This window comes from Polistes fuscatus, unplaced genomic scaffold, assembly GCF_010416935.1.
Source record: "Polistes fuscatus isolate 324 unplaced genomic scaffold, CU_Pfus_HIC Scaffold7, whole genome shotgun sequence".
NCBI classification, from domain to species: domain Eukaryota; kingdom Metazoa; phylum Arthropoda; class Insecta; order Hymenoptera; family Vespidae; genus Polistes; species Polistes fuscatus.
This window is the reverse complement of record NW_025113151.1, coordinates 7,924,346-7,936,137: the sequence shown is the minus strand read 5'-3', so window position 1 is coordinate 7,936,137 and position 11,792 is coordinate 7,924,346. Positions and strand designations below refer to the sequence as shown.

Sequence of the window (11,792 nt, the reverse complement as noted above, 5' to 3'; positions counted from 1 at the left end):
TAAAATTCGCATAGCTAATTTTTTAATAGTTTTTAATCGATACGAAATTATGCATCTTCCAATTCCGTTTTTACGAGCCTATTTTACCGAAATCGTTTGGATTATCTCAAACTATCAATAAGCCAAAAAGAAAATAATAATAATAATAATATAGTAATAATAATAAAAAAAAATATGAAATAATAAAGATAGAAATAAAAGGAACCTTGGAAAAGATTCTCTTCAACTGATCGATTAAAAGAATACATTCTCACGTGGCAAGTGTTTTAATAGTTTTAATACTGAATTTATACGAAAAGGATAATCTTCGTTCATTATTTTACGTGCCATTTTACTATACTCGTTAGAATAATCGTTAACTATCGATAATATATCTTTATTGCATTACTTTGCATCGATTTTTTTTTCTATCTTCCTACCCCCTCTCCCCTCCTCGCAGTTTTTATTCAATGATAATAAAAATAAAAATAAGATGTGCCTATAAAAAAATGTTCTCTTCAATTCTCAATTAAAAGAATATTTTATTCGCACGACAGCAGAAAAATGTGTTTTAATAGATTTTTATATTTAATTTATTTCAAACGTTAAATATTGAAATTCCTTTACGAATCTGTCTAATTGAAATTCTTTAGAATTAACCTTAACTATCAATTAATCTTCATTTTATTACTTCCTAGTGATATTGTTTTATATACATTTATATTTTTCCCAACGATAATAAAACTGAAAAAATTAAAACATAAAAAAAAAAAAAATGAGAAAAGAAAAGAGCAGAATTTTGTCATCGTGTGTTTACCAAATAAATCTTGAATTAAAAATTGAATCACGAATTGGAATGATAGACGTAGGAAACTGTAAGATTCCTTGGTTAATTCATAAAAGGGAGAGAGAGAGAGAGAGATGAAAGATAAAAATGAAAAAGAAGAATAAATGAATGTCATTTAGACTCGAATAGTCGGTTGTTGTTAAATAATGTCTTACAATTATAAAACGTACGAGTGATTACAAGACAAAGAATTACATGTTCCTTGTATTCTGACAGAGAACAGGAGATCGCTAATCTCGAATTAGACAGTTTTGGTTGAATATATAATCCAATGTTTCAAGTAGATTCTTAAAAATTGAGAAGCTGTCATTGGAAAAGAACAGATTGAACAGATTGTTACAAACTGCAATAACAATTAATTTATATCGCGTATAATAACGCTAATCGTTAATAATAAAATTTAATGGGTGATTGAAAATACTAAAAGAAATTGAAGGAAATATGTCGATCGAGGTCTCTTCGTTTTTTTCAATACATTATCTCATTTCAGATGATTTTATCTTAGATTCATATAATAGCAGCACACGGAGGGATTAATCGATCGGGATTAAAATATAATTGATATGTTATGTATTTTTTACACGAATCTTTTTTTCCCGTTCTTCGAGTATCGAACGTAAAACAGCATTTCTCAACTTACAATGATATAATATTGAAATATTCTAATACGATTTCAAATGAGATATGTTACACAAATGATTTAGTTGTTAGAGTTACGTTATTACAAGGAAAGTAATTTATCATCAAGTCACACTTCGTGATATTTAATCGTAAATAGCTTTTTCCATCTAATTCGCAATAATATTGTGCATTAAAATGAATTTCTTATATTCCGTAAAGTCATGGATATTACTTTACGAATCACACGTTTATGGATTTATTTGTATTTTTTAATCGATATTCATTTGATTACCGTGTCATCAATTTTAATAATACATATACAGAGATTCACATGGACTTTGTAGCATTCTTTATGTTTTTTTTTCTTTAAGTTCTATTATAAGCCATATATTTATTATAGTATAATTATATCGTATCATAATATCTTCTTGATTTTTGTAATAAAGTATAAGCAGAGTTTTTTATTTCAACAAATTGTCTTATATATAAGTTATGTGATTTTTAAAGACAAATATTATACCATTTATTGTTTTTAATTTGTTGTAAAACTTCAAGCTCGTTATCAAAATAATTCTACTTATTTTTTAACCTTTTAGGTACGGCTCATTTAATAAATTATATTAATAAAAATTAAATTATATTATTTTATAATAAATTTATATAATTTTTCTTAAAAATATATTGCACATATTTAAACTTTAACATTTCACTTAAATATGAAAATACATATGATGAAGATTATTTAATTTAAACGGTGAGCGAGTGAGCTATTCGGGTGAGCCACTATAGTGGCACGTCGTGCCTAAAAGGTTGAATAAGAATCTACAATTTTTATGTCTATACATGAACAAGATTTAGTTATTTATACTCGAGTTCTGAAAATAAATTGATTCATAGAGGATTGCAGTATGAGGAAAATAATTAATTGGTAAGAGATTTTCAGAATGTTCTCGTTAAGTGCTTTTTTTTTCAAATTCTTGATAAAATGCAGCTCAGTCACGGTCGTATTTTTAACATAATTTTTTATAAAAGTATTTCCTTTTTACCTAGAATTTCTTGTCATTTATATATAATATATATTGATATTTCCTATTTGCTATTTAAAAAGAACACAATAATGTGATCTCGTATTATTATTATTATTATTATTATTATTATTATTATTATATCTTGTTTTGTTATCAACATCATTCTAACACTATCTATAGAAATATAATTAAATAATTTCTTTATTTTTACCAAAAAGAGAAATGTATTCGGGTGTTGATAATGAATAAATATAAAAATTGAGTTGAGAAACGCTGAATTAAAAAAGATAAAAAAAAGAAGAAGAAGAAGCATCCATTCCTATGATAATTTCTTTGCTGATAATTTAAAATGTTCGAAACCAACAATTCTTTTGCTCGCTTGCTCTTGGCTTTTATTTCCGGATGAGGATGTAAGTTGATGCATTATGCAACAGCATTTTACGTCACATTGTTGATAACTTCGTCGACTTCTTTGACCTGTAGAATAATAATTTTAACTTAGTAGATACTTTAATTTTTCTCTCCCTCTCTCTCTCTCTTTCTTTCTTTTTTTCTTTTTCTCTTTTTTCCTTTTTATCCACTTACGATTATAAATTCTATTGTGCTATGCACGATCAATAAGTAGTATTTATTATTCTTAATGAAAAATTTAATTTATAATAATAGGATAAATTAAAAATTATATTAATTCGATTACAGGATAACAAATGTTAGACCATTTAAGTATGAAATGTTCAATTTTTTGAACTGAAAGTAATCGGAACAATCAAAACGTTTAAATACTTTATAAACTTATATTTAAATAAGTAAAATAATAATAAAAATATAAAACTATTTTTTTTTTTTATATTTTCTTTCTATTTTAAAACTTCAAGTCTAATTTTATTTTATACATTCAACCACGATTAAATTATTATTTTACGTTATACGTTTAACGATAAACATCAATAATTGATTTCAATTTCAGGTATAAAGAAAGATTAAACGGTAATGGGGTAAATTCAAAATAATCTTCATTTTATTTAAGAATACTCTTTCGATCTTTGATTTACCATCCTAGTTTTATTTTTGTATCTTCTTCTAGTGAATAATTTCTTATCAAGGATATATAGAAAATTTTTGTTCTAGCAACGTAAATTAACATTGCAGATAAAATATGTGCGATTTAATGCAGAAACGTAAAATTTCCATATATTATTCAAATTTATTTGTTCGATAGATTTAAAATCGATTATTAGATTTATACAGGTAAATTTTAACGATATGTATATATCCCAATGTGTTGCATGATTTAAAATTATTTATTGTTCTTATAATCTATTCCTCCTTCTCATTTTCCTTGATGTAGATCTGTCCTTTCTTTTTTCTTTTATACTCTTCGTGGTAATGTTAAATGTCACATGCTAACACATGAGTATTTATAAATATATCTATATATATATATATATATATAATAATAATACTAATTAATACACATCTCACGTTTTTTATTAAAATTCTTGATGCATATATGTTCTGTGTATAAGAAATAAAGGTTGAATTAACGTCATACGTTCAAACTCAATAAATAAATTGTCATACACGCGATGTTAACTTCACTTTTAATGTTTGAAAAATATAATCAAAAATTAATTTGTTTATTTCCATTTTCTTCGCCGCTCGAATTTCTTACATTTCGTACGAATGTGCATGCGATTAATAAATAATGATCGGATGTTATTCAAACGTCATTTTTTCATTACTCTTTTTCCTTTTATCTATTTCAAGAAAATACAATTTTCCTGAGTTAGAGTGATTTTTACTAAACTTTAAACGATCATGGATACGCAACAGCAAAGCCGGTTAACTGGCATAAATAAATAAATTACAAGAAGATATGTTTTCACTTTCTTACATTTTATCTTATAATTATAACAAGGTCATATCAGAGTGGATGGCTTTTTATTATCTTTCCTTTTTTACCAAATAAAAAACAAGTCTATATTCTTTCTGCTTTGTTTTTTTTTTGGTTTTATATTTCTTTAATGTTTATCTGTAAGATAGTTCTGATAAATAAAAAGGGGAAAATAAACAAAAAATATAAGCAAGTATCGTAGAATCAATTTTTGATTGATTACAAATCAAGGTAATTTAAAAAACTTTCAATATTCAATCATATTTTTGTTTCTTTATATTTAATTCTTCGAATATTCCAAGATGAAACAAATTGTTAATTTATTTAGTTCACTTCTTCTATTATTTTAAATCAAATTTGTATAGACGATTATTTATGTTTTCATTTATTATTCTAAAGGAAATTAAACTTTAAATTAGATTTGAATACTTTTGTCAGTTTTACAAACAAATTTTGCAATTTTATTTTATTCGAGAAAAATTCTCACAGTTAACTTGTATAAATCTAGACATACAAGTATACTCATGGGATAATTGTATTTACCTGCACAGGTCGTAGGTTATTAACATAAGAGAAATAAAAGAAAATAAAAAAAGGAAAAAAAAAGGAAGAAAGAGAGAGTGGAAAATAAAGAAGAAGAAAAAGTATCTTAAAGAATCCGTCAAGAATAAGTTTAAAAGGTCAATGTCAAACTTTAAGCGTTTAAAGAATTAACATAGTGCGGTTTATACATGTTTAGTGGTTTATCTTTTTTATCATCCCTCTCTTCTCAACTCTCTTTTCAATGAGTATCCTTGACTTTGAATCTAAAAGAAGTAACCTTTATATACGCGCACACACACACACACACACACACACGTTCATAGATTTATGAAGAATATGTAAATGCATGTATGTGGGTGTGTAGGATACATATAAGTGTAAATAAGTAGGGGAAAAAAATAAATGAATATTAAATATTTATGTGTGTGTAGTATGGGTACACCTAAGTATATATATGTATATATATTTATATATATTTTTATATGTGTATATGTATGTATAAAAAAATAAATGCATTGACATATAGGTGTGTGTAATGGCACAATATGGTAGACAATTGTTTTAGTGACTGTAACTCTGACTAATTTTGAATAACTCAAAGATGGTAGATGGTGGATGGTGAGGACCGGGGGGACAAGGGAGGAGAAGTATACCACTATAAGGTTCACGCACGATTCACTCTTATTCACTTCGAGTCCGAGCATCAACCGAGAAACATTCGTGATTTGTGTTTCCTTTTATTAAATTCATTCAAAAGGATATTCTTTATTCTAACCTTTATTTTTATTTTCAATTTTTCTTACATATCAAATATATCAAATAATCATGAAGTGTTACGTTTTGTTCTTATTCAATTTAATTTTCTTCCCTATGATCTTCGATTTTGGCCAATCGATGGATTTACGTGAGTACAAGAAATTATATTCAATTAATTTATTTATTTAGTAATTTTTTTTCTTTTAATTAAATCAAAGTCAAATTTTAATTAAAAAAAGTCAAATTTAGGCTACAATAGTTTTAACAAATTTTTCTTTCAAATAGAAATTGTTAACACAGGTGAATAGATCATTTATTTATTTATACATTGTTGACCCGGGTAATGGACATGGTTTTACAAAAGAAAATAATTATAAATTTTATAACAATTATTAACATATTTTTAACTTATCTTTTTTTTATTTTATTTTGTAAATTTTGAAATTAAATTCTGCACATTAGATTTTGAATCTTATCTTTTCAAATTGTACGGAATATTAAATTTATCACATTTTTTTTTAGTAACTATAATTGTTCGGGTAATTTCTTTAGTTTTTTTTTTTTTTTTTAAATAAAAATTAATTATTTATTATTAATTATACCATCATTATGCTCAAAAATAATTCATTTTTAAATTTTATTCCGCTTATTAGTCCTATATAAAATTTCATCGCAATTTATATTTCCTTATTAAATAATTTTATTTCTTTCAGCTGATTTCATTCACGTATGCAAACGTAGCGATCCTAATATCGTTCCTTGCGTGACTGAAAGTGTCGAATATTTGAAGCCATATCTTCAAAAAGGTGTACCGGAATACAACATTCCGTCATTGGAACCACTTTTATTGAAAAACCTAATTGCTACCGAAAAAGCTGGTCTCAGGATAAATGCTAAGGATGTAGAAGCCTATGGTGCCAGTGATTTCACCATAACCGATTTAAAGTAAGTTATGATTCCATCGAATTTCAATCAAATCATGAACGATTAAAAACATAACACGTTTTATTACGATTAAATAATATTATTGTTTTCAAGAAGCATTCTTGAACAATAAAAAACGTACGAATATATTCCTCATGAATTTTTATAATAAATCTATGACACGACAGCCGATTCTAATTCATCGTCAACGAAATTGTTTATTTACTCGTTTAATATTAAAAGATAATTCCTTTTTTCCTTTTTTGTTTAATGGAATAGAATTTTTATAGTTATATAAAAATTTAACATAAGATAACGAAACGTTTTTGAATAATTAGTAAAAATAATCTTATATTATTAAAAAAAAAAATAAAAAGAATTGTAAAAAAACAAAAAAAAAAAGCAAAAATTCAATATCGTTTCCAAATATAGAAAGAAAAAAAGAGTATTATTTTATTTTAATTTGTATTTTTATTTTAAAAATGAATCGAAGGATACATGGAAAGTTTTGGCATTCATTAGGAATCTGATGGAACCCGAACTATAAAAATGTATAAAAACGATATTGAATATTTAATAAAAGATTACGAATGCAGGAAGTCAGAAATTACTGTTTAATGGGGAAGAGTGGGGGTCGTATTACAGCATAGCTAGATCATTTGCATATGTTGTTATCTTTATCGTAATTCACGTTATCGTTAATCACGTGGATTAATATAATTATAATAATAACAAGAAGAAATACTCACAATACCTTGTACAGTCATCTATGTGATATATTTTATTAACCCGCAAAACAATTAACAATGAAAACGTGTTCAAACAATTACGAACGATCAATGAACTTGTTTTATTTTTTTAAACGGAGCACGACATTCGTTTTAATATTTTTTATTCGATATTCATTAACAATTTCATGCGAGTGTTTTATTTGGTATTTTTATTTTATTTTATTTTATTTTATTGTTCCGTTAATGCGAATGATTTTCCGAATACGAAGACAAGTGTTTTTTATTGTGTAAAATAATTAAAAAGCAAAAGTTGTCGTGTTGGAATATTGTTTTTCTTTGTTAAATATTAAATAACAAAAGTGAAATAAAGTTGTGCAAGAGAGACAGATAAACGAATAAAAATATTACAGTCTGTCATATCCTTTTTTTTATTTTATTTTTTAATAAATATTATAAGAAAAACTATATAAAAATATTGAAGACGTTCGGCTGTCATTTCATTGGTTATGGATATTTGATAGAAAAACAATGAATTAAATGAACAATAAGGAAATAAGTTAAAATAATTGTATATACTGTATTACGACGAACTATCGTTTCCTATCTTATTTGCAAAAAAAGAAAAAAAAAGAAAAAAAAAGGAAAATAATAATAATAATAATATAACTATATTACATAAACGATTAAACCAGATAAATCGATTTAAACGTAACGTTTCTTTCCGTGATTCTCCAGTTTCGCACGAGTGATCATCGCTGATATTACAATGTATAAAAATAGAAGAAGAAAACAAGAAAAAAGAAAAGAAAAATAAAATAAATCAATATAATTACATAGATTGATCATTCGATCCGGGAAAGCAAGATTACTTTATATTCCGTTTATAGTATCGAATACGACCGTGACACGAGTGCTCGAAACGCGAATTCGAAAACAATTGTTATGTTGCTAAACGTGTATGCTTGTTACCTGTAACTTAACGGAAAAAAGAAAAAGAAATAAAAATAAAAAAGGAGGATAATAGTTGGCAAATAATAAAATAGCGAAGACCAACGGAAATGACCATTAGGGAAAAAAAAAAATAACTCTTGTTGACCTAGAAACTATCTTTCCTCGTGATCTTGATTTTATTTATTCCTTTTTACTTTTTTCAACTTTCCTGTTTGTTCGACAGTTACGTCATGATAGATCCAAAAAGTATCCCGTTTGATTTCTTTTTTACTTTTTTTTCGTACTTTCGTGTGAGTTCATTTATCGTGCTGGACACGTAATTGTAGAGGTCAACAAACGATTCTCCTAATTTTAGATTTATATCAAATTTTTTGTGGTTTTCCTTGAATCTAATTTTTTTATTTTCGTTTCTCTTGGATATTTTTATATTTTACATTTTTTCTTTTTAAGTACGAATAATATATTGAATAATTTTCATTGTTTAAAAATATTAAGATATTGATAAATTATGGATCATTTCAAACGATTCTGATACTTTGATTCATGGGAAACCTGTGTTGAATTTTGATAATCAATGTTCCTCAAATCTAATCTTTGCTTTTTTTTTTTTTTAAACTTTTTAACATTATTTTCCATTAATAAAATTTTGCGTTTAACTTTGATTATGCATATTCCATGAATCAAATCTTCACTTCTTGTAGTCTCTATAATTTTGCAGTATTAATTTTCAGTGTTCAAGAAAATTACAAAGATCATTTCAACCAGCATTATTCTGAAAAATGATTAAAACATAGTCAATTCTAATATAATTGAACGATTCGTAGCCAATTAGTACCTAATTTTAATTATCGAAGTTCTAAGAATCAAATCTTCTCTTCTTTCAATACTTTTGAAGTTTTCAGTTTTATTGTTAACTACAATAATTCTAAAAAAAAAAAAGAAAATCAAAAGAATACAACTAGTCAATGCGAATTTATTGCGAATTATTCATTGAACCGTGAATAACAATTTAATATCTGATTATCTAAGTACCAAGAATTAAATCTTCTTTTCTTGTCTCATCAATTTTGAAATATTCATCTTTTGATTGTCCAAGAAAATTAGGAAAATTGTCTAATAGTTTAATTTGAAAAAATACAAAGAATCAAATATCAATCATTTTAAAACGATTGAAATATTCGTAACGAATTAATATCTGATTTTGAGTATCCAAGTTTGAAAAAAATCAAATCTTCGATTCTATTTTCGATACTTTCGAAGTATTCAATTTCATTGTCCAAAAAAATTACAAAATTTATCTCTCTTTGCTAGTAAAATTCTAAAAAAAGAGAAAAATAAAATATTAGTTCCTTCAAAAATTATTTAACGATACATAAATAAATTAGCACCCGATTTTGATGATTCATGTTTCAATAATGACATTTTTTCTCGCTGTTTCGATCATTCAGAGATATTAAGATCGTCAGCAAGAAGGAATCCTTAAAAAAAATCAATTTGACTCTAAAATTACATTACATTAACATATTCCATTCTAAAATATAGAAAAGACTAATATTATCTTTCAGTATAATCCATAAAAAAGTAAAAAAAACAAAAAAGAATTCGATAAAAAATCTTTTCTCTTCTCTCTTTCTTTTATCTTCATTTATTTTTTATCTTTCATTATTAATTACCTTTTATTTACCTTTAACAAAAATCAACGAACAAATTATTATATTAACATATAATTTTGTTTTTTCTTTCCCCCCCAAAAAAAAAAAAAAAAAAAAAATAGGACAGACTTCGACAATCTGGAATTCGCGATGGACGTCAAGTTGCCGCACTTACACATCAAAGGAAATTACGATATCAATGGAAGAGTATTACTTTTACCAATTCAAGGATCCGGACCAATGACTGGAAATTTCACCCAATGCGTCGGATCCGTGAAAATACGTGCAGGAACGAAACAATTACCTAACGGAGAGCATCAAGTTTTCATCAATGATTTTGTAATGAAAATAACAGTCGGCAAGGGTACCATAAATTTCGAAAATCTTTTTGGCGGTGAAAAGGTTCTAGGTGATGTAATCAATAACGCAATAAACAGCAATTTCGATGCGTTCCTATCGGAAATGCAACCGTTCATCGAGAAAGCATTGTCAGATGCATTCCGCGAAATAGCGAATGGTATTGTCAGTAATTTCACTTACGAACAACTCTTCCCTTTAAATTAATAATTCAACCAAGTAGAAGATACAAACATTCGAAATTAGATTAAAGGAAGGAAATAAAAGATACAAAATAATTTAAAAAAAAAAAAAAAATCCTGATAGCATATATAGAGAAGGATACGGATAACGAATGGTGATGATAGTGATGATGTCAATGATCGAATATTCATAATTTGCCATTGACATTATTTACAATTGAAAATACTACCTCTGAATTTTACATATATATATGTATGTATATATGTATGTATGTATGTATATTTTTATAGATCAGACGATAAGATTTTAACACGTCGAAAATCATTCGTATATTACAAATATTTTCTAATCTCGAGAAATGTGAAATACTTCTTTTAACTATGTTAAAAAAAAATTGTTCCATGTTACCTTTAGTGATAACGTTTAATAATGTAGAAATTTGATGAATACTTTCAAAAGGTAAACATAATAGAATTTAAATTTAGAGCATTGTCTCTTAGTTTTGTATTTTATTTTATTATATCATCTCTATCAGTATTCGTAATGTTTAATTTAATTCGTATTATAATATGTACGTTTTAGATTCGAACTAAGAGGAATGACGTTAATGAGATTACAAAAAATTCATTAATGAAAATTTATAATCTTAAGTATTCATTTCTATATATATCTATATATATATATGGAATATGTATAATATATTTATATAGATCTTGATGTATATGTTAATTTTATTTTTACGGATGTTTATCGACGTGCATTTAAAGTCCTTGGCCTTATTTTTCGAAACGAAAAAAAAGAAAAAAAAAAAGAAAAAAGAAAGAAAAAGAAATGGAAAGAAAAGAAAAGATACTGAACTTCATCAACACGTCTAGCGAGTTAGCAAACATAAAAAAAAACAACACGCATACTCTGGTCGATAGGTAGATTATTAATAAACAGGTGTATATTCATTATACGAGAATAGTCAATATAATTTATAACTTTGTAGATTTTAACGCCTCTGAGACGCAACATACCGAATAAAGCAATTTAACGTTAAATATACCCCAAAATTTTATTATTCGTTTATTCAAATAATTCTTTTCTTTTATAAAAAAAAAGAAAAACAAATGTATAGTTTGAAATAACGTTGGTACTTACCGTTAGCAGTTTTGTAGTTCGATCGAAAACTGTAGTAAGAGAAGAATAATGAAAAGGTAAAAATCATTTAAATATATATATATATTGAATTTCTTTTTTTTTTTGATATATCCAAATAGTAATTATTTATTTATTATTATTTATTTTTCTCTTCATTTAATATTATCCGAACAAGGTCCGATT

At 25.5% G+C, this 11,792-nt stretch overlaps 1 protein-coding gene across 1 annotated transcript; it reads left to right on the top strand.

Moving 5' to 3' along the window:
• The first annotated feature begins 5,589 nt into the window (after positions 1 to 5,589).
• On the top strand, positions 5,590 to 11,513 carry LOC122523997 (circadian clock-controlled protein daywake-like). Its single transcript, XM_043646018.1, has 3 exons — positions 5,590 to 5,816; positions 6,382 to 6,613; positions 10,049 to 11,513. Exons 1-3 carry the CDS (start codon positions 5,738 to 5,740, stop codon positions 10,488 to 10,490), a joined length of 753 nt encoding a protein of 250 aa, XP_043501953.1. The 5' UTR covers positions 5,590 to 5,737; the 3' UTR covers positions 10,491 to 11,513.
• Positions 11,514 to 11,792: the final 279 nt, after the last annotated feature.